We start from the raw sequence: 25415 nt of genomic DNA on the forward strand, positions 1-25415 counted from the left end.
AAAATATAGCCTCGTGTGAAATACATCTGTGATGTGGTGACCTACAAAGTTGGTGGATTCAAAACGTGTTACGACTACAAAGTTGGTAGATTCAAAATTTCCTCGCTAAGTGGACGTAAAATATTTTCTCGTAAAGTACACTTTACATTTACGTCGAGTTTACGAGAAAAGCGTATTTCCTCGTAAAAGCCACGTGACATTACATCGACTTTATGACGAAATGATTTAGTCGTTATTTTACGAGGAAATAACGTTGATTTTATATTTTCTTGCAAATTTCACATAAAGTCGACGTAAATTTACGAGGATTAGTTTTCCTCGTTAAATTTCATCACTAAACTTGTGTTTTTTCGTAGTGAATAGATGATATAACTATGTCTTGAAGTCGTCTAACCATCACCTTAATTAGCAAAATAAAATAAAGTTGAAAGCAAATCGGACGCCACGTTGTTTTTACACGTTACAAACAGCTCGCGGTTCTCTAGGCTTTAAGCTTTGAACTTTGCTTACTTTCAAAGAAGCATAAGCCATGATGGGGTTCGTCGTCACAGCCCAAACAATTTTATATCTTGTTGCACCATGAGTTTTAATAAATGTTTATTGTTCCCAAAAATATAAAATCCAACCCTGGATATGTAAGGCCCTCTAAGTCACTACTTTTGCCACTCGCACGCACTTATCACTTCTCAGGATCCGTAAACATAACTCACTAGATATAGGAAGATAAGATCAATTATATTACTAGATATAGGAAGATAAGATCAATTATATAATAATTGAATGATGCAAGAGTCTGTTTCAAGCGATCACTGATGTAAAATACAGAAGAAGTTACCAACGTCGAATTGGCCCAGTGGTAAAGGGGTTAGGCTGTAACTTCTGTCACCCGATTCACGCTGAGAAGGACTATTTACAATGATTGGATTCCCGACAAAGAGGCGAAAACAATTTTTTTATCAAAAATAAAAATAAAGAAGAACTATACTGTAGAAGAAAGTAGAAACATAAACCTAGTCCAATCCTTTGTCTCGAACGAAGCTCGTGTAGGAGTTGGCGTAAAATTAAAAGCTGGTTCCCATGGGACTAGGGTCTTCTCTATACACGTGCCTGAAGTAAGCAGACACTCATGTAAAGCTACGGAAACTTAAGTGATTCTCTTCTCTCAAAACACTAACGCTTTGATTGTAAGCATTTGTAAAGGTGGTTTGTGACTTTGGAGGCGGTTAGTTAAGACTTAAACACGTTTATTCATTACATAAATAAGCAAAATTTATCTCTAACTAACACTAATGATATCGACATATAATTAATTTAATTTTACTAGGAGAAAGATACCTTAGAATACCTAATTTGAGTGCAGACTGTTTATGGACGAGGCTCTCACTACGAGAGAGTATTGCTGCATGCGATGCATCTGCGCCCTCTGTTACTAAAATATAGAATTTTCACAGACGTTAACAAAACATATTAAAATACCATAATAAATATATCGTTTTTTGTAATTTTCAATTTTCAATAACTTTTAACCAATAGTAATCCAATAAAGTCAATTAATTTTTTTGAAGTTTACCATTTTTTCATAGAAAACACAAAAAATATATTTTTCTGAAACAATCTTTTTTTTAAAAAGTCTATTATTAAAGAACGGAGGAAGTAACATTTTTCGATGGCCATTGTGCCCATTGACTCGTTGTATATGCTTTTTGTTTCAAGTACTTATATTTCTTTCTTCATGTATGGGGACTGTTTTAGATGTATATGTTTTTGTGAAGATTAATTAGCTATATATACCTCGTCAAACCTTCCGATTTACATGTATCTTTTGTCCCCTTCAAACGCAATAAAAATGAAATACTTTAAGAAAGATATAACAAAAAAAATTAAAAGTTTTTCTTCCCATAGAAAGCCATTTCTCTAACTTAACTCCTTTTAAAACTCACGGTTCCCATCACTCCACTCTCTCCTCTCTTCTGTCTCTCTAAAATAGCTCCGGCGAGAGCTCACCGTAACAACCCTTTAAACCTTTTAACTTCATGGAAGAAGAAGCTCATGAATTCTTTCACACAGCGGACCATTTCTCCGTCGATGACCTCTTGGTCGATTTCCCTAACGATGAAGACGAGGAGAACGATGTCATTGCTGATTCCGATGGCGCCGACACAACCACCGCCGTAGCCGACAGCTCTAACTCCTCCTCCTTCTCCAACACCGGTCTTCCCACTTTCCACGGTGACGTTCAAGACGGAACCAGCTTCTCCGGCGACCTCTGCGTACCGGTATGTTAATTAAAATCAGTTTCATATACGTTTGAATATTTAGGGAATTAAAAGTATATTTGTTTGTTTGGTGATTATGTAAGTTTAGGAAATAAAATATATGAAGTTGTTAAAAACGAAATAAAATATATGATTCGTAATTGTGATTAGATAGTTTCGAAGTAATTTAAAGAAAGTTTTATTGTTTCGTTAGTCGATATTTAATTATTTTGAAAACATGTTTTGATTATTTCGTTGGAACACAGAGTGATGAGTTAGCTGAGCTAGAGTGGTTGTCGAACTTCGTGGAGGACTCGTTCTCGACCGAACATGTTCAAAAGCTCCAGCTAATACCCGGTTACAAGTCCCGACCCGATTCAAAATCCGAACCCGGCCCGAAAAACCTGAAAAGCAGCAGTCCGGTTTTCACCACTGACGTCTCTGTGCCGGCCAAAGCCAGGAGCAAACGCTCACGCGCCGCAGCATGCAACTGGGCCTCACGAGAGCTTCCCAAGGAAGCCTTTTACGACAACCCGTTCACCGGAGAAACCATTATCTCCAGCCTCTACCTGTCTCCGCCGTCCTCGCCGACGCTCACGGCTCAACTCTGGAAAAAGCTAGCCGTCGACGCGTCCCGGCGGAAGAAAGATTCCTCGACGGACTCCGGTGAAGATGAGCGTCGGTGTCTCCACTGCGCCACCGACAAGACGCCGCAGTGGCGGACGGGTCCAATGGGTCCGAAGACTCTGTGCAACGCTTGCGGCGTGAGGTACAAATCGGGACGTCTTGTACCGGAGTACCGGCCGGTGGCGAGTCCGACGTTCGTGCTGTCAAAACATTCCAATTCTCATCGGAAAGTTATGGAGCTCCGGCGACAGAAGGAGATGACCAAGTCCCACCATAACCATCATGGTAATGATACTGCCATGATTCTCGACGTTTCATCGGACGGTGATGATTACTTGATCCACCATAACGTTGTCTGATTGATTCCTTTAATTTTTGTTTCCAATATGTTTTGAAATTTGTTAGAATATTTTGTTGCTTTCTTATGACATGAATTAATTAATTTTAGTTAAACCTACTTTTACTGTCATTAATTTAGTTTATTTTGATCTCTATATCATGGATTAATCATCAATGTTAGATCTACAGCATGTAAAATTATCTTTTCACATGCTCTTACTTTGAGAGAAGATTATAGATATATGCTTTACTAAGATAGACACTATCTAATTCCTTTTTTTGTTCCATGATTCTAGAGTTTTTAGACCAACTCTGCAAGACATATTACGATACATTAGCATATGGCATCGTCAAAGCACACATGTACTGTTAACTAATGGAGCAATGATCATTTATACCCTGATATCAAATCTTTTCTCGATACTACGAAAATGACAACTTTTTGTTGATTGAAAAATCACATATATAATACGAGTCTTGATACGTCTCTAAACTTTCGAGCATTTCATAAACCAATCAAGAATGCCCCAACCAATTCGTATAAATTCCGTTCCTGAGCTTGCAAAAGTTCTTATTCAATTGGCTTGGTCTATTCTCTTTACAAGCATAATTATTTATCATAAACCTTAAGCTTTATCTTTTTTTTTTTTAAATACTGATAGTTCTATTAAAACATGTAAAAGATTACAATAGCCCGGCGATGAACAATCCGGAGAAAGAACGTCCAGCGGACAACACAAAATCCCTGGAAAATTAAGCCCACAGATGGGAGTGTACATGAAAGACATAAACAAACTCCATAACTAGTACAACCTTTTTTTTTGTCACTGTCATAACTAGTACAACCTAAAAACAGATCAAATGAAATCCAGAAACTTCAAAGAAACAAACATGCAAGAGACATCGACAAAACACCTTTGAACAAAGACAAATCGTAGAAGCAATCTTGGCCAAACCCACGACTTGTGAATCATCCTATAGTGAATAGCCCAAACAATTTAAGAACAAAGCTTCAAACACCAGTAAGACATAATCACTTCATGATTGGAAGTCTTCAACCGGAGACGGCTATGACGGTAAGAAATCGACTTGAGAAACCAGAAAGAAGCTTGAATAGAGGAAGATCTCGATCAGATCTATTGATTAATGACAAAGAGCGAAACATAACATCACCAGATTCAAACACTCTCGAAGGACCGAGAAAGAAGAAGATCGATACTGAGATGAACCAAAGGGCTTTGAAATCAGTCATGCATGTTCTTCGATCAGTTACTGGATTCGAAACAAAAGCGGATCTGAGTGAAGAGAAGGTGAAAGCAAAGTTGACTAGTTAATGCATGCATCAGATGCTCGGCAAACTCTCTTATTCTCTCCGGAAATGACAAAACGCTAGATTGAAATCTAGAAGGAAGTCAAATCCGTTGAGAGAATAAGATCCAAAAAAGAGAGCATGGAAGACAAAGAGAGACAGATTCCGACTCCGGCTCTAAGTGAGCAGCCGGAGTCGGCTAAACGGAGAAGCGACGGAAGCAACCAGAGAGAATGTTCGTTTTAGCTATTCTTTTTGGACTTACAGTATGTTTATTGGGGGTAATCTTTAAATGGGTTCTTAGTCAATATTTAAATATTAAAATTAAGTTAAGAGATTATGTTAAGAAACAACTAATTTTAGTCATCCAATGGTAGTTTCTTAAGGTAAGGGTTCTTGAAAAAAATGTTATGAAAGAAATATTTAAGATTGTTGATTGTGATTGATAAATAAAGGGAAGAACATGAAAGAGAACAAGAGTTTGTGATGAAAGAAATGTTTCAGATTGTGGTTTGTGATTGAAAACAATGTTTTGAACACATTATTTATAAAGATTTTGTGACTTAACACTTCATCACAAATACATCCCGTGATACAACACAACATGTTCACAACAAGACTACAAGCATGTGACTCTACACTTCATCATAAATATATCCCGTCGTACACAACATAACAACAAGACTACAAGCACTGCACCTAACCTACTGAACAGCCAGTGAAGAAAAATTTAGCAAAGATCTTCAGAACTCTTTCAAAGCATAACAACAAATCCTTGATGATGGTGAGGATCATGATAATCATACCTTGGTTTCTTCCACCTTATAATCATCAAGCCATGGTTTGTGAGTTTTACAGAGAATCATAAAATTAGAAGTTTTGGTTTGTGGGTTTGTGCAGAATATTGTGAATCGTGATCTTAGGTATGTAACGGCGTCGTTGCTTCCGCTCCTTTCTGCTTTTGTCGCAGACTCTTTTCTAGGTCGTCTCCGTACAACCCTCTGCTCCAGAGCTATCTCTCTATCAACCACAATGGAAACAAGGTAGTAGGCGTGGTAAGTGTGGCTCCATTGCTCTAGAAACCTTGAAACTTCGTGGTAAGTGTGGTTCCATTGCTCTAGAGGTCCCTTCTCCAGTTTTTCTGAAATTTTTTAGAACTCTGCACCTTGAACATGTGCTCTATGAAGACGAGAAAACGCAGGATGCAAGCTCTGTAGCCACCGGAAAACAAGCAAACAAACAAAGAAACAAAATTTCAATCAGATCAGATCAATCGAGAAACCGAATCAAACGCTTTCATCAAAATTTGCAAAAGTCCAAGACTTTACATGGAGTTTCTTCTGAACGGTCCTTGGCCGTTTCTTAGGCCGGTGAGGTTGTCGGTGACCCACAACCGCCATGAAATCCTCCTCGATTTCCTCCTCATCGCATCGTTTGACGGCGGCGGCCATGGCTTCACTGGAGACATCTCTTTCCCTGACCGGACTCGTCGGTCTTCCGTTCTTCTACGTCTTGCTCCCCAAAAGCATACATCGATTGCGTGATTTCATCCTTCACCGTTCGTCGACTTCGATTTTTCTTCTCCTCTCATTATCACAAAACCAATACCCTAGCTACACGTGTTTAAAAAGAGACGTTTCTTCCATGCCTTAATTAGGAGCCGTCCCTTAGATAATTAGCTTTTTTTTTTAATTCATAATTATCCTAAGAACCATACTTAAGGTACCCAATAAACATGCTCTTAGTCATGACTTAAGCTTTATCTTTGTCTTTACTAAAATAGTAAAATAGTATACAATTTCAATATTATTAATAGATATGTGCTCAATATTGTTCGGGGAACTATGTCTGCCATTCTCATATGCAAAGTTCATCTAGGGTATCTCCAACCGCGCTCTATTTTCTATACTAAACTCTATTATAGAGTAAAACATTCTCCAACTTCACTCTATATCCCACTCTAAAATAGTCCAACTCTATTTTTACTCTATATTTGGAGTAACTATATTTCTTATTCTATTATAGAGTGAAACTTTTTTATTTATACTTTATTCCTTTTGTTTTTCAATTTTTTTTTATTTTGTAACTATTTATTTAACTTAATTATGCAAACAACACATAATTATGTATAGCACAATATATATAAACATTTAAAATTTATTATTATTATCCAAAGAAAAAAATCACTAAAATTAAATGTTTTTTTAAGATTAGCAAAAAAAAACAAATACTAAAAATTAAAAATAAGTAACTCAAAATAAAATTAAAACCATAAATAATAATGACTTAATTTTTTGGTAAATTGCTTCTAGATCGAGAAAGATTGTTAAAATATTGTCCAAATGAGGTAAATGAAGGAGTAGCTTCTTGTTTATGTTGTTGACCACGTCTTTTTTTGTTTGTAAAATTCTTTTTCAAATATTCACGAACATCTGGATCTTACGCAGAATTTAAGTCACAAACTAAATATTTTTTTATGCATGTATGTAACGAAAATATATAAAAATGTATTGGTGACCAATGCATATGGACTACATGTATAATTATATGCAACATGATACGAGGATGAATGTGATTTTAGCGCACCAACTAAAGTGGGAAGAGAAGTTCCACCTCCACATATTCAGACATGAAAGAATGATAATATTCGATTTGAAGAATTTTTTTGGTCGATTTAAAAAAAATTAAAGATAAAAAAATTCATTTCACACTCTGAAATTCGTTAATTGATCACTTGTGGGAAAGATATACTAATGGATATGTTTAAGTTAAAACGAATTATGTTATTAGTAAAACTAGCTTTTGGTCCGCGCACCCGCGCGAATGTTTGTTTTTCGTAAGTATATGTTTTTCACTTGTATAAACATTCATGTTACTGATTCCATTTATAAACTATGCAGTTGTATTCTTCTTTTATTGATTTGACTTGGTAAATTAATACTCTAAAGTGTAAAATATTAGAGTATTAAGTATAACTGTATGTGTTTTATTAAATTATACGATAAATATTGTGTTTCAAATTAGATGTAAAGTTATAATTTATAGTTTTTTTAACAAATACATTATTTAGACCGTAACAAAAAAAATAACTGAAAAAGTAACAAAAACATTCAAAAATAAGTACAGATTTTTGGTAATTTTATTTACCAAACCCAATTTGAGGTTGTCTCGCGCAACCGCACAAGTATTTGATAATTAAAAAAAAATTGAAATATATAGAAATAAGTAATTCCATACGATTTTATTCTAAAAAAAATTGTAATAACAATCAGTTTTACGACGGACAGTGATATCATATATAAAATCCCACATCTATAAATAATTGGAGTTATATTTATATGTGTCTTTTTATTTTATAAAAGAAGTATTTTTAAACATTTAAATTTTATAGATATATAAGAATTACATATTACATATTTGTTTAAATTTGGCATGTTTACACATAAACATTCTTATTTTTATTTTTTTTTGACAACAAGATTCTTATTGTTTATATGTTATAATTTATTGTTTAGATTATTCAGTTCCTTGGTTGTGTATATGAATTTATTTGTACTTTATAAAAATTTGGAATATAAATAATTAACATGTACATATATATTCGTACAACAACTTAATAAAAATCATTTAGCAAAAAAAAACTTACTAAAAATCACAGAAAAATTAATTACAATCATTCAAAAACTTTGAATTAAGTAGCCATTGTAAGTTGGGCCATAGTAATTCATGAGAAAAACAAATTTTAATTTGGGTCATGGTATTATTAATGTTTTCGTCATTAGCCCATTAAATTTTGTTTTCTTTTTCCAGGAAACAAACAAACTTTTTGTCAACAAAAAAAAAAGGTTTTCATTTCATTATGAATAGAGCTTATCTCTGTTGTCTTCAACCTCTTCTCTGTTTAAAAGGAGTGTGCGTATAATTATGAAATGAAATAATTTATTCGTGTAGAGCAATATCAATTCTAAGATTTTTTTTATTGATGTCGAGTTTTAGGAAGGAAATAAGTGTGATTGGTTCGATTTTGTAGTCACATTAAATTAGGAATGTTGTTTTGATTTTTATAAAAATAATATTTAGTTATAATATTCAAAAACAGTTAATTGTTTTGCGTAGAATTATGAATGGTTTTTGATTGATGTCGAGTTTTAGGAAGGAAATAAATTTGATTGATTTGGTTTTGTACTCACATTAAATATATTGATATCCAAAATCGGCTAAACGATAAAATCCCTAAACCATTTGGATTAAACCATAATAGACTCTTATTTAAAAGCCCAAACAAACTTCTATTTCTAACCAAACACCCGAAATATGGGTTTCGAAACTGACTCGATTTGGAACATGATTAAAAACTTATATAATCGAATGTATTTAAGACCACATAGTTTTAATTAAAGTGGTATGAAAAGATAATTTTTGTAGAAAACTTAGGACTAAGTACAAAATGTACTTCAGTTTTAATAGATCAGATGTAATGTAAGTTTTAATATAATGAATGTCTGATATAAATATATAATTTATGAAAATTTTGTGAAAAATAAAATATAAAGAAACAATTTGTAAATTTTGTAAGTAAAAGATATTAGTTATAAATTTTTTAAAATATATATATATATTTAAGAATATTTTTTTTAGAATCAAATATAGAGTAATCTATTGGAGAGAAACTCTACTCTATTTTAGAGTAACATTATTAATTGGTTTTGCAAAATTTATTGTTTTCAGTTTACCAAAAAAAAAAAAATTTATTGTTTTCAGTTACGAAACAATAAGTTTACGATTTCCATATCTCGATAAAATAGTTGAATGTCAAATATTTAATTGCTGCCGCGACATGCAAGCAACCTAAGTGGTGTCACATTGTCCCTGCAAAGGTTATTAATATGTCAACGATTTCAATGCATGTGTCTCGCTCATTCGCTCTCGATAATAGTACGGTGACGTTAAGGAAACTTTTATATCACTCTGGTAGGCCTCGACATTTTACCGGACTCGAAGACCCGACCAGATCAAATTACCCTAACGGATCTTGTTGCAGAAGACCCGCGGGTCTTGGACCCGACCCGACCCAAACCCGAAATTCGATGGGTACCCGAATTAATAATGTAAATTAAATAAAATGCATCAAGGAGGAATCGAAGACGGGTTATTCGTATAGAGAACATGGGGGTCAACCACTAGGAGACAACAAATTGTTGTTGTATCTCGCATAGTTTAATAAGTATATATACACATTTTAATATAATAAAAACACAAATTTTGAATAAAATTTCGAATATTTTCGGATATATAAATATTTTCAGATATTTTTTTGTATTTTTAGGTCTTTTTTAAATCGAACCCGAACCGAACTCGACCTGAAACTGAACCGAATCTGAACCGATAAATTCTAGTTACCCGAATGGGTCTAACTATCGAAGACCCGACCCGACCCGGACCCGGCACGATCCGAACCGACCCGGAACCGAGAATTTGAAATTACCCTATCGGGTCCCAAACTCTTAGACCCGAAAGAGCCGGACCCGAAAGGACCTGATCTGAACCTGATCCGACGACCCGAATGCCCAGGCCTACACTCTGGTGTGACCGGTGACCATTCGACGAACATTATGAACAAATAAAAAAAAATGAAGAGAAATAAAACTAAAAAATGAGTGGGAATGATTGTTCCTCCTCATAAATAATGAGAAATAATTTTGCTTTGTTTTTTTTAACGCTGATTTATTATGATATATTACAATTATGAGAAAGATTACATAGAAGATTCGACAACCGACAATACTACATGTCTTATGAGGATCTACGCTTAACTGCATCACCTGAGCCGTCCTACGAAGATCTACGTCTGACCGAATTTTACTTGCACCATGTTGAAGATCCATTGTAAGCCTTTCTTCTATAGTCTTCATAATTGTTTAATAAATCGCTTTCTCCGGGAATTGAAACCTGGATCTCCTATAATGCGCAATGTGCAAGAAATTGCATAGTCTGGGATTTACACCCGAGACCTGGATGTATTAGCCTTTAAACCTTAACCACTAGGATACGGTGCTTCCATAATTTTGCTTTGTTGTTCTCTACAAAACAAGAATGATAAGCAATATAAAAGAAAATTAATTCCTTATGAATTGTGTATTTATTTGGGAACCATAAGAAATTGAATGTTCATTTTCATTCACTTGGTCACCAATCACACATGATACGAGAATAACTAAAAAAAATACATGCAATGCTTTGGTCCAATTCGTTCGGTTTGGTTTGCTTCGATTTAATTCGGCCAATTTTTCACACATATCGGTTACTGGCTTACTGGACGAATGCTAGCATAGATACCGTGTCACTTGAATTTTATATACGACTGTTTAGGAGATTTTTTTTTTCTTTTTTGGGTTTGATTGGGTTCATATTCCTCCTACAAAATTCCAAAAATACCCTCTTTTAATCCTTGTTCTCTAATAATGGGTTCTTGATTCCAAATGATCTTATTGGGTTTCTCGTAAACAGCGAACCAGGACAGTTACACAGACACGTAAGGAAGAAAATCCGACAAGAATCAATTTTCTCGTGATACTTTCTTTTTCCATCTCTTTCGTCCTCGTTTGTGACCAGAAGGCGATCAAACTCAATCATCAGAACTCCATATGCCTCTCTTGATATTCTTTTTGACTTCCTATCGACTTCTCAACTTTGTCAGCTGTTCAGGTTCTCTCTCTCTCTCTCTGTGTATTATGTATATATATGTTCATGGTGAGGCAGAGCATAAGGTTATTTGATAACAATATGTATCTTCTTTATCATATTGCATGCATTGATGTTTTCTAAAGAGATGGAAAGCCAATGTAATGATTCGGATGATAGTTCAGCGGAAATTATTACATGCACTAAAGTTACTAGTTTTTTCCTCAGTAAATTGCGTCTTTTGAGCTCTGAAATTTACAATTTTATTTTATTTTCTTCTTAAATCACATCCGCTAAATGGTCAATACGTTGACCATATTAGAATCAAAAATCATATTATTAATTCTTAGAGATTAATACTTTTGAGTGACAAGACTTTGACATTGCTAGGTAAATTGCTTCAAGTTTCCAACTGAATTGAGTCAAAACCGGTTTCATGCATTGACCATATTAGATTGATTCTTATGACTCATTTATCATAAGTATTAAAACTTTTGAGTGTGACTGGTAAATTAAATAACAGGGCCATGAAGATGAGTTATGTATTTCCATGGCTGTGGAAGGTAGAAAGCAGACGGCTTCTATGGCTATTGGGACTCACATTTGCACTCATTGTCACCTTCCAATACGTCGAGCTACCATACTCTATCTCCTCTCTCTTCTCTTCCACCAAGATGCCCGTTTCAAGAAACTCAACTTCACTTATAGGAGACCGTAAGCATCATAATGATAACTTGACTCCAGCAATGGTACCGAGCTTCTCCCAAAACAATGCTACTTTGGTGGATGATTCTGACAAAGAAGCTGCATTCCAGCCTTCATTACCTACTTCAAATTCGTCTCCGGTCAAGGAAAACGCAACCGCAACCGCCCCTGTCGCTAGTGTGGAGGCACCAGCTGCGTTACCTGGTTTAAAACCGTCTCCGGTTAAGGATAACGCAACAGTAAATGTGGCTAGTGCGAAGGTCCCAGCTGCTTTACCTGGTTTAAACCAGTCTCCTTTAAAGCAAAACGCTACACTACCTACAACTAGCAAAGTACATGACAAGAATTCAACTAAAGAAGATGTTGGTGATGCTTCTCCTGTTGTGAGATTTGTACCTGACATAAAGGAGAACGCAAAAACGACTGATTCAGGAGTGATGTCCATATATGAGATGAGCAAGCAGCTGCGTCGAAACCGTATTTCTCATAATCGTCTTGCGAAGGTACACCATGATCTTGTTATGATACTTTCTTACTTAAGATGTAGCATTAGTATTATAACATGTTTTTTTATCTTCAGAAACCAAAATGGGTTACTAAACCTGACCTAGAGCTTTTACAAGCAAAACATGAGATTGAGAATGCACCAATTGATGACAAAGATCCTCTCCTCTATGCACCTCTTTATCACAATGTTTCCATCTTCAAACGGTGAGTGGTTATGTTATACTCCCTCAATGAAACTTGTCGTGCTAGACTTCGACACCCAGATTAATAAAACATTTAAATTTATCTATTTACTAGATAAAAACATCATTATCAATACACCTAACCAGATTTCAACTAATAGAAAAATAGATTAGAATAAACAATCAATAAATTTTGCATTGAAATCATAAAACGACACTTATTTTGAAACGAAAATTTTGCTCTAAAACGACATCTAATTCGAAACGGAGGGAGTATTCTCCAAGTTGCACCAAAGCTCATATACTGATACCGACTTGGGCTTATATTGAATTCAACAGGAGCTATGAGATGATGGAGGAGATGTTGAAGGTTTATGTATACAAAGAAGGAGATAAACCTATAATGCACACTCCAAGACTCGGAGGGATATATTCATCCGAAGGCTGGTTCATGAAACTTATTGAATCCAACAACAAATATGTCACAAAGGACGCTACAAAGGCTCATCTTTTCTACTTACCATTCAGTTCCCAGATGCTCGAGGAGACTCTATATGTAAAGAATTCTCATAGTCACCGCAATCTCATTAAGTATCTAAAAGACTATATTGACTTCATTTCCATAAAATATCCTTTTTGGAACCGAACTTCTGGAGCTGATCATTTCCTTGCCGCCTGCCATGACTGGGTAACGTCTCCTCCTTGACATGAGAATGTTTTCAGACATTTCTGATATATATCTATTGAGTTATGTAGATGCAATCTTTGAGACCATTTTCTGAAAACGTAACGTTTTTTTTTCGTTACATTACTCTATATAAGCTGTAAATATGTGAGTTTTGAACACCGAGAAACAGATTGGTATATGGTCTTTTGTGACATTTTATCTATCTGAGGTTATAAAGGCTGGATCACTGAGATCATTGTCTGATAAATGTATGTCTTGTGACATTATGCTATGGAATTGTAAATACGTGAGCTTTGAGATCATTTTTCAGATTAATATATGGTATTTTGTGACATTTTTCTATGTGAAGTTATGAAGGTTGGATCATTGAGATCATTTTTCTGACGAATGCATGTTTGTAACATTTTTGTGGCATTGTAAATATGTGAGATTTGAGATCATTTTTTAGAATATTATATGGTGTTTTGTGACATTTCGTCTATGTGAGGTTATAACGGTTGGATCATTGAGATCATTTACTAATAAATGTATGTCGTTTTGTTACATTTTCAGGCTCCATCGGAGACACGGAAGCATTTTTCCAAGACTATAAGGGCGTTGTGTAACTCGGATGTTAAAGAAGGCTTTGTCTTTGGAAAGGACACATCTCTACCCGAGACATACGTTAGAGATCCCAAGAAACCACTAAGTAACATCGGTGGCAAGTCTGCGTCCAAAAGGCCAACACTAGCTTTCTTTGCTGGTCAACCCGATCACGGGTACGTTAGGCCAATACTACTCTCTTACTGGGGTAACAACAAAGATCCTGACCTGAAAATATTCGGGAAGCTTCCGAGGTCTAAAGGAAACAAGAACTATCTTCAGTTCATGAAGAGGAGCAAGTACTGCATTTGCGCTAAAGGGTATGAAGTGAACAGCCCTAGGGTGGTGGAGGCTATTTTCTATGATTGTGTTCCAGTCATCATATCTGATAACTTTGTGCCACCTTTTTTCGAGGCTTTGAACTGGGAGTCGTTTGCGGTTTTTGTGTTGGAGAAAGATATACCCAACTTGAAGAAGATTTTGATGTCTATATCGGAACGTAGGTACAAGCAATTGCAGATGAGAGTAAAGAGAGTGCAGAAGCATTTTTTGTGGCATGTGAAGCCTGAGAAGTATGATATGTTTCACATGATTCTTCATTCGGTTTGGTTTAACCGAGTTTTCCAAATTTCGGTTTAGAAGTTCTTTATCAAACAAACAATTCATTTATACATTTTTTCACAGGATAAATCCAATAGGGGTTTTAAATAATAAAAAAATCCATTGACATGTGAATCCGGGTTAGACCGGCTGTGATTGAGTAGATTGAACCGGTGTGAATAATTAGTGATACATTTTATTGTTTATTACATTCACGAGCCAAGCAGAGTCGCATGTGAACTGAAACTGCCATGATCAGAAAACCAATCTCAGTCTCTGTAATTTTTCTGGAGTTATCTTCCTAAAGCTTATCTTCTTTTTATGAATGGTAAGTTATAAGTTATAACCCTTTTGGGAAAAATTATACAGGGAAAAAGGGCAATAAATGCAGATGGTGGTGTTTGACGTGACTAGAGACATTTTTCTTTGTCATATGTTTTGTCTGTCTCTTACATAAACCTTATCATTTCAACTTTCAGTGTTTTTAACTTTTCACCAAACATATACATAGAAATGTATTTTTATATCTGTACACAACGCAGCATGGAACAAAGAAGTCGACGGAACTAAGATAAGAAGTATATTTTTGAGAACAACTAGGATAAGAAGTTTAGGATAAATATTAAATAATTTACATGGGTTAAAACTTTAGATTGCCTAATAGATATTTTAAAATTCACGCACATTTAGGCTGTATTAGGGCATTCCCAAAAAAATAATTAAATGAATTGAGTTTCATTTTAAATAGATGTATGGTTTACTCAAAATTATCACTTGCATCATTTAAATTAAATTATACGGGCTCAAAAAAATTTTAATCATACAAAAATAAAAATTTGCATTTCAATTTTACTGAAATCATTTAAAAAAAATATTTGAATGGTTAACAAGCGGTAAATATTCCCTACGAATTAGAACACAATAAAAAACTTAATCAACTTTAATAAAATTACACTGTGCAAAAATTACAGCCTTCTTTGGTACGAATAACATAAAGTACTAACTGTAGAACTTAACTGTCTTGCAGCATGTTTTGTCTGCTCATCATTCACAACCGGAATCTTAACCTTATAATTAGGAAATAACTGAAGAATTATATGTTTAAAGTAAATTTATAGGCTACTCATGTTGTGTTTCCTTATTTCACATGCTGCTCTCGTCCATAATCTGAAGTTTTAAATTATTTTTACAGCCTTCGATATAATTTACGTACCATATGAAACTCCTTTGTTTAAAATAATCCCTTCCATCAAATAATCGCTTTAGTTCTAGTATCAGCTGAACTGAAGAAGGTGACAAGTTCGGGCTGGTTTCATTTCATTATAACAGATAAAGTATAATATCTAGACTGCTAGACTAGTCGACTTAATTTGGCAACAACAAAATTAATTAAAATGCTCTATCGTTTATAATGTATCAAAACTAGATAACTGAATTGGGATATAGAATGGAATGTATATATCATCGGCCAGTACTTGCAAGAAAATCATGATTCAATGAAATCTCATTGCAAATTCCATATTACTCAATATCGTATTTTAGTTATCCAATAACATTGCCCTAAAAAAATTTCCATCAGCTTAGTATATATGGTCGATTATGAAAACAATTTGTTAAGTGGTTATATTTTAACTCGCCAATCGGATTATCATCACTGACAAATTGAATGAAGTAGTATGGTTTTAATGGTTGATTCCAACATTGTATGCTAGTGTAAACTGAATTCTGAAAAGGAACAGTTACGAATCTTACGCATTTGAAACACTTTTTTTTCGTTTTCAAATCATCATTTCAGACTGAAATTCAAACATTACTTTAGACGCTATAATCAAATATGATATGATGTATATTTTACTATATATTGGTTAATATAAATGTGATGCTCGGTCGTTATCACTTATTTCCATAATTAACCATAGACTGGACATCATCATTTAACAAAAAGATCCACATAGATATCCACGTAACATTTTGAAAAAGCAATTCAGTACCACGAGATTTAGACATCGGTGGTCCAGATCTGAATAATAAAAACATAAATGAAACTGCTCTTGAATAAATAATATGTCGACGATTAGTCCTTTTTTCTGTTCTGGCCCTAACTTTAGAATCCATTGTCATATAGTTAATCACTATTGTATGTCTTAGACAGTATTAGCTAAGATAACGGGATGAGGAAGATATTTCATCTCTTTCAAATTAAAAGTCGTTTTATTCTAATAGATTTTTAAAGTGACAATATGATCTCAGTGTAACTTTTATAAAAGTTAATATGAATGTAAAATACAATCGAAATTCAAGAGCCGGACTTATAATTTATTAAAATAATAATATATTTAAGTATTTTAATTTGTGTGAAAATATTTAGTGGATAATATTCTAAAACGATAATTAAAAGTCAACAAATCAATTCATTAGCCCGGGCACACATTAACAATATTGAAAAATATATAGTTTCTACAAATAATTATTTGAATTAGAATGGTCTCTTGTTCTTCCATTTATAACACAATCGACAAACAATATCATCGGTCGGTGAATTCCTGTAGAAAAAATTCGACAAATTGCAATAATAGAGTTTGTACTGCGGCATGCATATATACATACACACGAATTCGCGTGTAATTGTATTGAGTAGGTCCAAAACGACAACCATACGCGCGTTTCGTTGACTACCTCCACATACTCTCTTTAGAAAAGCAAAAACCTAGGGCATGTCCTACATTTCCAGATGTCTCTTGGACCACTTTTTTGCCAATTAATCATACAACTTGGGTTCTTTTTCCAATGTATTTCCCAATTCATCAAACCTTTTCCTCCCGTCGACACAAATAATGCCTTTTTCTCCCGTCTTTATTCTTCTTTTTCTTCACATATCTTTGCTTAAATCATTTTCTCATTATTATATATTTTCAGAAGTGTACCATTATTAATTCAAAATAAAAAAAAGTATAACCAAAATCCCCACCAAAGAAGTCTTAGGTGTTATTAAGGTAAAAACACAATCTATAATATAACAAGGCAGTTGTCTCATTCCTGAACCGCCACGTCAGCAGGTAAGTTAGTCTCATTTTTAAAAAATGTGAAAAAATATCAAGCATGTGGCTCGAACCCGGATTATTGAGTCATAAATACCAACATTTATACCACTAAGCTAAAGGATACTTTGTACACTGATGGCCGAAACTAATATATATTTATGAAAGTAGGAAACATTTGCTTCTTCGGTTTTCTCTGTGGGGTCCACACTTAATTTTTTTATCCAATGATTTAATAAATACTTTATAACTCACGTTTTGAAATGGGCTTCGTTAAAAAAAAAGGTCCAATAGACCTCTTTGGTCTGTAAACGTTCTCTTCAATGGAAGTTTAGGGCTTTCAATTTTTAATCATCGGTTCATGACTCATATAAGAAACACATATTGGCTCTTTGAGTTCCATGAATCTACATCTCCCCATCTTTAATAAATTCATCATCGGTTCTTTTATTTTGCCTGATAAATCATGATTGTGTGGTTTTAATTTTTTTTGGTCATCCTTAACTTGAACCCTTTGATCTAACCAAGAAGAAGAAGAAGACATTTGTCGTTCAGGATTCCATCGAGGACTCAGCTGAGTCACACAGGAGACATATTATCTGTTGCCTGATTGTTCAAGAAGAGTTTATGTGTTGTGAAACATATTTGTTTCTTTTCATCAGTTGCTTTGTTTAATCTTTTTTCCTGCAAATAATGATGTCTTTGACAGTTCATTTACGGGAGCGAAGAAGTAAAAGAAGAAGAAGCCAGTGGGTGTTTGACATTTTCTGTCTTCCTGAGTTTTTTTTTTCCATTCATTAAACTTGGATTTTGAAGATTATGTGCATCACATTCTTTTTATTTTGATGGTTGTTAGGTTGAATGAAGATCGTTGAATAAAGAAAATGTCGATGCTCCGGAAGATTTGGAGGGTACTTTATATTTTTTTCTCTGATAATTCTACCGGCATAAATTTGAACCTTACAGAGGGTATATTGTAGAGCATCCTAATGACGAGGAAAAGGTGGAGGGAATTGATCTGCACCAGCAACGTTACCCGTGGGAGGGAAGTGACATGGATTACTTATACGACGAGGTAAGCATATCATTAGATGGTTTACGGTCCATCTTTGAGAGCCATCGATTGTAAGTGTCTATCATTTTGAAGTTGCACGGCACTAAGATGTAAAGAATTACTAATCACGATTACCTTACTAACAGAGTTCTTTTGCACAGCTATTGTCAATGGAATTAACACTTGAAATTGATGGTGTTATATTTCATGTTCCAAATGCTAACGCAAACTCCAATGTTGATTCTCAGCTTTAACATGCCAAAATCACAATGCAGTGGGTGTTGTAAGGTAATTCAGTAGGCACAAATGTCTAGTTGAAAAAAATTCTAAACTATATTTATGCATCAAACTTATCATCTGTAACATAATAATATGTTTTTTCTGTGCTAGGAACCGTTTGTAAAAAAATGTCTCGGATGTATATGACTGCTGAGTTTGTTGCTTTTGACAGTGAAATCACTAAGCTTGCAATGTGTGAGGACATCAAAAGCATCTCAACTGATGGTTAGCTTTACAATTTCGTTGGTTTCTTTTTCCTATTATGTTGGATGAATTATTTTAGCTAACAAATATCGCAACAGAGCGCTGACAATAACTCTAATGGATTTATATATACATTTAGAATTGGAAGTTTGGTGAGAACATGAACAAGTACTTCTGTCACGCAATTGGACAGTTATACGCCATTTCAAGAGAATTGATTTCTTATATTTCCCATAATCAGTAAGATTTTAACTGTTTTGTCTACTTTGCATTCGTACCTCATTCTCCATCTAACTTCTCAATGCTACTATATAATGATCAAGTCATTTTCTGCACAAATAGGCAAGTGGGGATGTTACGTTGGGTGCTTTTTATTGGGCTTGGCTATACAAAGTATGTTGTGACTCTAAAACTTTTACCTCATTTAACATTGATTCTGGTTCTCGGAAGAATTGCAGATTGTGAATGAAAAGCACAAGCAGAGGACATATGTGTAGCTGCGTTCGACTCGACATGTAGCGGTATCTGCAGATCCGATGATCCCATTGTGGAGGTTAACATGCAATGTGTTGACCTGGAAATCATTATTTGGAAGCTACATTTCGAGGTCTTTCCTCAACATATAAATAGACCATTGACAGAGTTTGCTATTTATAATACTCAGTGATCATGGAGTCTGCAGAAAACAGTCTTTTTGCATGTTCTATATGGAACCAAGAGATATATCATTTGTATGATGATTGTATTATGATAGCTACTAACATAGGAGATGACTAGAGAAAGAGAAATGAGTATGAATCTCTTATATGGGTAGCTTTAGTAAACACATTTGAGTTTATTAACAGTTGTGACAAGTAATTATGTTTATAGTAAAGGAAATCCGTCGCAGCGTCAATAACAAATGCGCCTGTTTTTTGGTTGTTTGGGATTGAAATAGCTTATGGGTTTTCTAAATCAATATAATTGATTTGACTAAAGCTATCTTGGATGACAAAAAGAAGGATTGCAAGTTTAATAACTTCTACTTAAGAATTTAATTTCAACTAAATTATAATCAATCTTTTATCCATATCATCTTAGTTATAAACGTAAGGATTTATTAGAATAAATAAACAGTTTCAACAATATTTCACTACAAGAAAGAAGGTTTTTTCTGACCGAACTTTTGACTGTTATTTTTTTGGTCGGAAATTTCCGACAGATTTCCAACAGAAATCTGATTTGGTCAGAACTTTCCGACGGCTACAAAGTCGACAGAAAACGGTCAGAAATTTCCGACCGTTTTCCGACGACAATAATTTAAAATATTATCCGTCCGAAATCTGTCGGAAATCTGTCGGAAATTTCTGACCAAACACAGTCGTCGGACATCGGTCAGAAATTTCCAACGGATTTCTAACCAAAATTCGAACGTTTTTATAGCCGTTGGAAATCGGTCAGAGACGGTCAAAAGTCCGTCAGAAATTTGTCTTTAAATATCAGAACGCCGGTCCTGGCTCATTCACAAATTCAACTATAAAAAACAATTCTCTACAATACAAAATGTCTTCCTCAAATCATAATGAATATTTTAGGTCTTGAATGGATCACAATCATCAAGATCCATCTACTGGACTTTTGACAGAAGAGTTTGCGGAAGGTCTTCAACAATTCATGTCATTTGCCTCAAACCAGCCGAGGATTTTGGAAACGGGTAAGATGTACTGTCCTTGTCCAATTTGTCAAAATCGTAGATTTGGTACAGTTAGTGGTGTATGGAAACACTTATATAATAGAGGGTTTATGGTGGGTTATAAAGTTTGGTATTCGCATGGTGAAACTGATTCTATGGTGAATTTCGGTAGTGCTAGTGAAGAAAATAACATTGGGGGGTTAGGAGAACAACAAGGTGGCTTAGATGAACATATAGGAACTGTTCAAATGGTTGAAGATAGGTATAGAGTAGAGGAACCAAACTTTGAAGCGCAGAAATTTTATGATATGTTAGATGCAGCAAAACAGCCGTTATATGATGGTTGTAGAGATGACATTTCACCTCTTTCAGCTGCAACAAGGATGATGTCTATTAAAACAGATTATAACTTAAGCGAAGATTGTGTTGATGCGATAGCTGGTTTTGTGAAAGATATATTGCCGGAAGATAACCTTTCACCAGCTACCTATTATGAGATACAAAAGTTAGTTTTAGGGTTGGGTTTGCCCTATCAAATGATAGATGTTTGCATCGACAACTGTATGCTATACTGGAGAAGGGATGTTGATCGTACTAGTTGTCGATTTTGTCACAAACCACGGTTTCAAAAAACAAGTCGAAAGACTAAAATCCCGTATAAGAGAATGTGGTACTTGCCAATAACAGACCGACTAAAGAGGTTATACCAATTCAAACATACCGCCGAGGTTATGAGATGGCATGGTGAACACAACAGCAACAGAGAAATTGCTCATCCATCAAACGCAAAAGCCTGGCAACATTTTCAGTCAGTGTATCCTAGTTTTGCATCAGAGAGAAGAAATGTTTACCTTGGATTAAGTACGGATGGATTCAACCCGTTCGGAAGCCATGGGAGACAATATTCTCTTTGGCCAGTTATTGTAACACCATACAATTTACCTCCATCATTGTGCATGAAACGAGAGTTTCTCTTTCTCACAATTCTAGTTCCTGGTCCTGCGCATCCTAAAAGATCCCTTGATGTCTATTTGCAACCATTGATTCATGAGTTGAAAATGCTATGGGCCGAAGGAGTTGAAGTGTATGATATATCTGCTAGGCAGAATTTTATAATGCGTGCAGTGCTTATGTGGACCATAAGTGACTTTCCCGCATACGGAATGTTATCTGGATGGACAACACATGGAAGATTAGTGTGTCCCTACTGTCAAGATAACACAGATGCGTTTCAACTGAAGAATGGAAGGAAGACATGTTGGTTTGATTGTCATAGACGATATCTACCCCATGACCATCCGTATCGAAAAAGCACCACTTTGTTTACTAAGAACAAAAAGGTGTTTGATGGTCTGCCACTAGAAATAGATGGAAAATCTATCCTGACTCAACTCAGAGATTTTGGTGTGGAATCGACAGCTAAATGTGGGGGAAATGGGCATGATCCAGTTTATGGATATGGCAAAAATCACAACTGACACAAGAAAAGTATTTTTTGGAAGTTGCCGTATTGGGAGAACCATCTACTTAGGCATAATTTAGATGTGATGCATATAGAGAAGAATATCTTTGACAACATCATGAATACCATTCTCAATGTCAAGGGAAAGACGAAAGACAACCTGAAGTCCAGATTAGACTTGCCAGATATATGTGCCCGGGAATCTCTCCACGTGGATGGGAGAGGAAAACTTCCAATGCCTATTTATCGGTTAGATGCAGCTGCAAAGCAAGAGTTCCTCGATTGGATTATAGATAGCGTCAAATTCCCAGATGGATATGCGTCTAATCTGCAAAGCAAGAGTTCCTCGATTGGATTATAGATAGCGTCAAATTCCCAGATGGATATGCGTCTAATCTAAGGAACTGTGTTAATCGCGAAGAAGGAAAGTTTTCTGGTTTGAAAAGTCATGATTGTCATGTCATGATGCAGCATCTTCTCCCATTTTGCTTCGCTGGTCTTCTTCCAAAACATATACATGAAGCAATAGCAGGTAAATTTAGTATTCAATAACTTCTTCACCTGTTACATAGTATCTTTTCATATCTAACATAATTTTTTCTTTGTTACAGGAATAGCAGCTTTCTTTCGAGATTTGTGCTCGAGATCATTAACAGCAGATGGAATCAGAAACTTGAAAGAAAAGATTCCGATAATCTAATGCAATCTCGAGAAGATTTTTTCCACCTTCCTTTTTTGATGTTATGGAGCATCTTCCAATCCATCTCGATCGAGAAGCAGAACTTGGGGGCCCGGTTCATATCGATGGATGTACCTGGTTGAGCGTTCTATGTATCATTTCAAGCAGAAAGTAAAAAATTTAAGCCGAGTTGAGGGTTCTATTGTTTCACAAAGCATCAATGAGGAAACATCCCAGTTTGCTGCTTACTATTTTGCCCCTGAAGTACAAACTAAAAGTCGAAAACCATCAAGACATGATGATGGAGGGCAGAGAACAGTTTATCCTGTCGAGGTGCCTACCATATTTTCCCAAATTGGTCGATTAAGTGGAAAAGGAAAAAGTAGAAGACTCACCGAACAAGAGCACATGCACTTACATAAGTACATTTTAGCAAACTGCGAATAAGTAATGACATACGAAAGGTAGTTCTGTTTTAGTATGATATATTAAGAATCCTATTTTGTAAATAAATTTGTAACTAATTATGATTTCAATGGCAGGATTTACATGGAGCAAATAAGGGGTGCGTATCCTAATTACACTGAAGATCAGCTTTCTGCACTAAAGGAAAACGAGTTCGTAAATTGGCTAAAATTCTATGTAAGTTTTTTGAAATCTATTCTCTATTACTTCTGAATTTTTGATTTTTTGTACATGGTGCATTACTTAAATTTGTGACTATTATGCAGGTAAGGTTTCTCTTGTCCAGAGGAGATCCTATTCAGCCATGGTTAGAGGAGTTGGCCCTTGGTCCCAAATTTGTTGTTGTGTCGTACCCGATGTATTGCACGCGTGGATATGCTTTTAAGATTTTCAGCGAAAACACTACGCAGCCAACTATAAATCATGGTATATCTGCTAGATCTGGCGAAGTAATCTACTATGGTATTTTGCGTGAGATATTGGAGATTCACTATCCGGGTATCCTTAATTTGAGGTGTGTTGCCTTCTTTGCTGATTGGTACAACCCGATCGTTGGATATGGTGTACGAATTGACGAGTTCGGAGTAACATCAGTTCATTCCAGAAGAAGTCTTGCAAACTATGATCCGTTCATTCTGGCTTCACAAGCTGATCAAGTAACTTATATTCGGTATCCTCGTGTGAGGAATAAACAAGACCCTTGGGTCACCGTGTCCCATATAACTCCACGGGGGAAATTGCAAGGAGTTTTGGATACGGCTGCGATGCAACAATCCTCGAGCAATGCCATAGGTGATCTTCATGTTGATGGCTCCGAAATCGATCTTGTTGTTGATTTTACTGGTGTAGGTGACAACGAAGTATTCTCAGATTCGGAGTCGGAGAACGGAGAATTCAACGAAGACTCGGTTTCGTCAAAATATTCGTCTAATTCGGATTAATTAAAACTTTTATAAGTCAGAAAGATATTATATATTTTGTAATGTTTAAGAGAAAATATTTTTTAGTAAGTCTGAGTACTTTTAAATAAAATATTTTGTCATATGTTTTATTTTATTTTAATGAATGTGTCAAAGCGAAATTTTTTTTAAAAAAAATATTCAATATTTTTTAAAAAATTTTATAAGTTAGAAAGATATTATATATTTTGTAATGTTTAAGAGAAAATCTTTTTTAGTAAGTCTGACTACTTTTAAATAAAATATTTTTCATATGTTTTATTGTATTTTAATGAATGTTTCAAAGCGGAATTTTGTTTTAAAAAAAAATATTCAATTTCCGACGGATTTCTGACCGGTTTCGGTCGGAATTTTCTGACCGGTTTCCAACCATTATTGCGGTCGGAAGGGTTTTATATATCCAGAAACGCATTAACCCTAATCCGTATCCTCCCCCTCTAGACGAAATCGCCTCCTTGTTTCATCCCCATCTCCGTCGATCTCCCCACCTCGTTCTGCGTCGCTCTCCCCATCCGTTCTCTGTCGATCTCGCCGTCCCTGCATTCCGATCTCTCTCCCTCTCTCTCTCTCTCGAAAATCTCAGTCGATGTAAGTTTTATGACTTTCGTTTGTTTAGTTTAGGTTTTAGGGCAAATGATTTCTCGTTATGATGATGATAGATAGCTTCTTGTCCTGCTTCGTCTGAATGCTTGATTATCGGTTTTGATTATGGCAAAAATTCCAGTCTATGATTTTGATAGATTCTTGGTCTGCTTCGTGCGAATGAATCATCGATTTTGATTTTGTCAAATGATTTTCCATGTATGATGTTGATAGCTTCTTATAGGTTGTGGGAATTAAAACTGTAAAAGTACATAGATATTGATCGGTTATGTTGTTAACTCTCTGTCAAAAACATTTCAATTCTTGTTCTAAGTGTTAATTTTTTTTTTACTCGAGGTCTTATGCGGATTTTTTCGCCGGTTCTTTTCCATCTTCCTCATCTGCTGGTCTGGGTTCCCCAGCTACACAAGGAACATGTGTCCCTCAGCCACAGCCAGCATCAATCATCGAGGATAGGTTACTGAACGAGTTGTTGGTGGCACCAGGACGAGAGTTGCTTCCTAAGCTGAGCCCAAATGGAGAACC

The 25415-nt window shown here is 35.1% G+C and overlaps 2 protein-coding genes and 1 long non-coding RNA gene across 3 annotated transcripts; 2 read left to right on the top strand and 1 right to left on the bottom strand.

Annotated features, from left to right (window-relative positions):
* Nucleotides 1-1659: 1659 nt before the first annotated feature.
* On the top strand, nt 1660-3376 carry LOC106444459 (GATA transcription factor 12). Its single transcript, XM_013885929.3, has 2 exons — nt 1660-2276; nt 2522-3376. The coding sequence occupies exons 1-2, from the start codon at nt 2034-2036 to the stop codon at nt 3239-3241; spliced, it is 963 nt and encodes a 320-aa protein (XP_013741383.1). The 5' UTR covers nt 1660-2033; the 3' UTR covers nt 3242-3376.
* Nucleotides 3377-3972: 596 nt separating this feature from the next.
* On the bottom strand, nt 3973-6158 carry LOC106440367. The gene is made up of 2 exons (XR_001287667.3): nt 5859-6158; nt 3973-5741 (listed from the first exon to the last, which is right to left on the bottom strand). It is a non-coding gene; the product is annotated as an uncharacterized LOC106440367 (long non-coding RNA).
* A 4813-nt stretch (nt 6159-10971) lies between these two features.
* On the top strand, nt 10972-14606 carry LOC106440368 (probable glycosyltransferase At5g03795). Its single transcript, XM_013882013.2, has 5 exons — nt 10972-11235; nt 11735-12419; nt 12497-12627; nt 12945-13293; nt 13846-14606. The coding sequence occupies exons 2-5, from the start codon at nt 11739-11741 to the stop codon at nt 14512-14514; spliced, it is 1830 nt and encodes a 609-aa protein (XP_013737467.2). The 5' UTR covers nt 10972-11235; nt 11735-11738; the 3' UTR covers nt 14515-14606.
* Nucleotides 14607-25415: the final 10809 nt, after the last annotated feature.

Source organism: Brassica napus, chromosome C9 (genome assembly GCF_020379485.1).
Source record: "Brassica napus cultivar Da-Ae chromosome C9, Da-Ae, whole genome shotgun sequence".
Lineage (NCBI taxonomy): Eukaryota > Viridiplantae > Streptophyta > Magnoliopsida > Brassicales > Brassicaceae > Brassica > Brassica napus.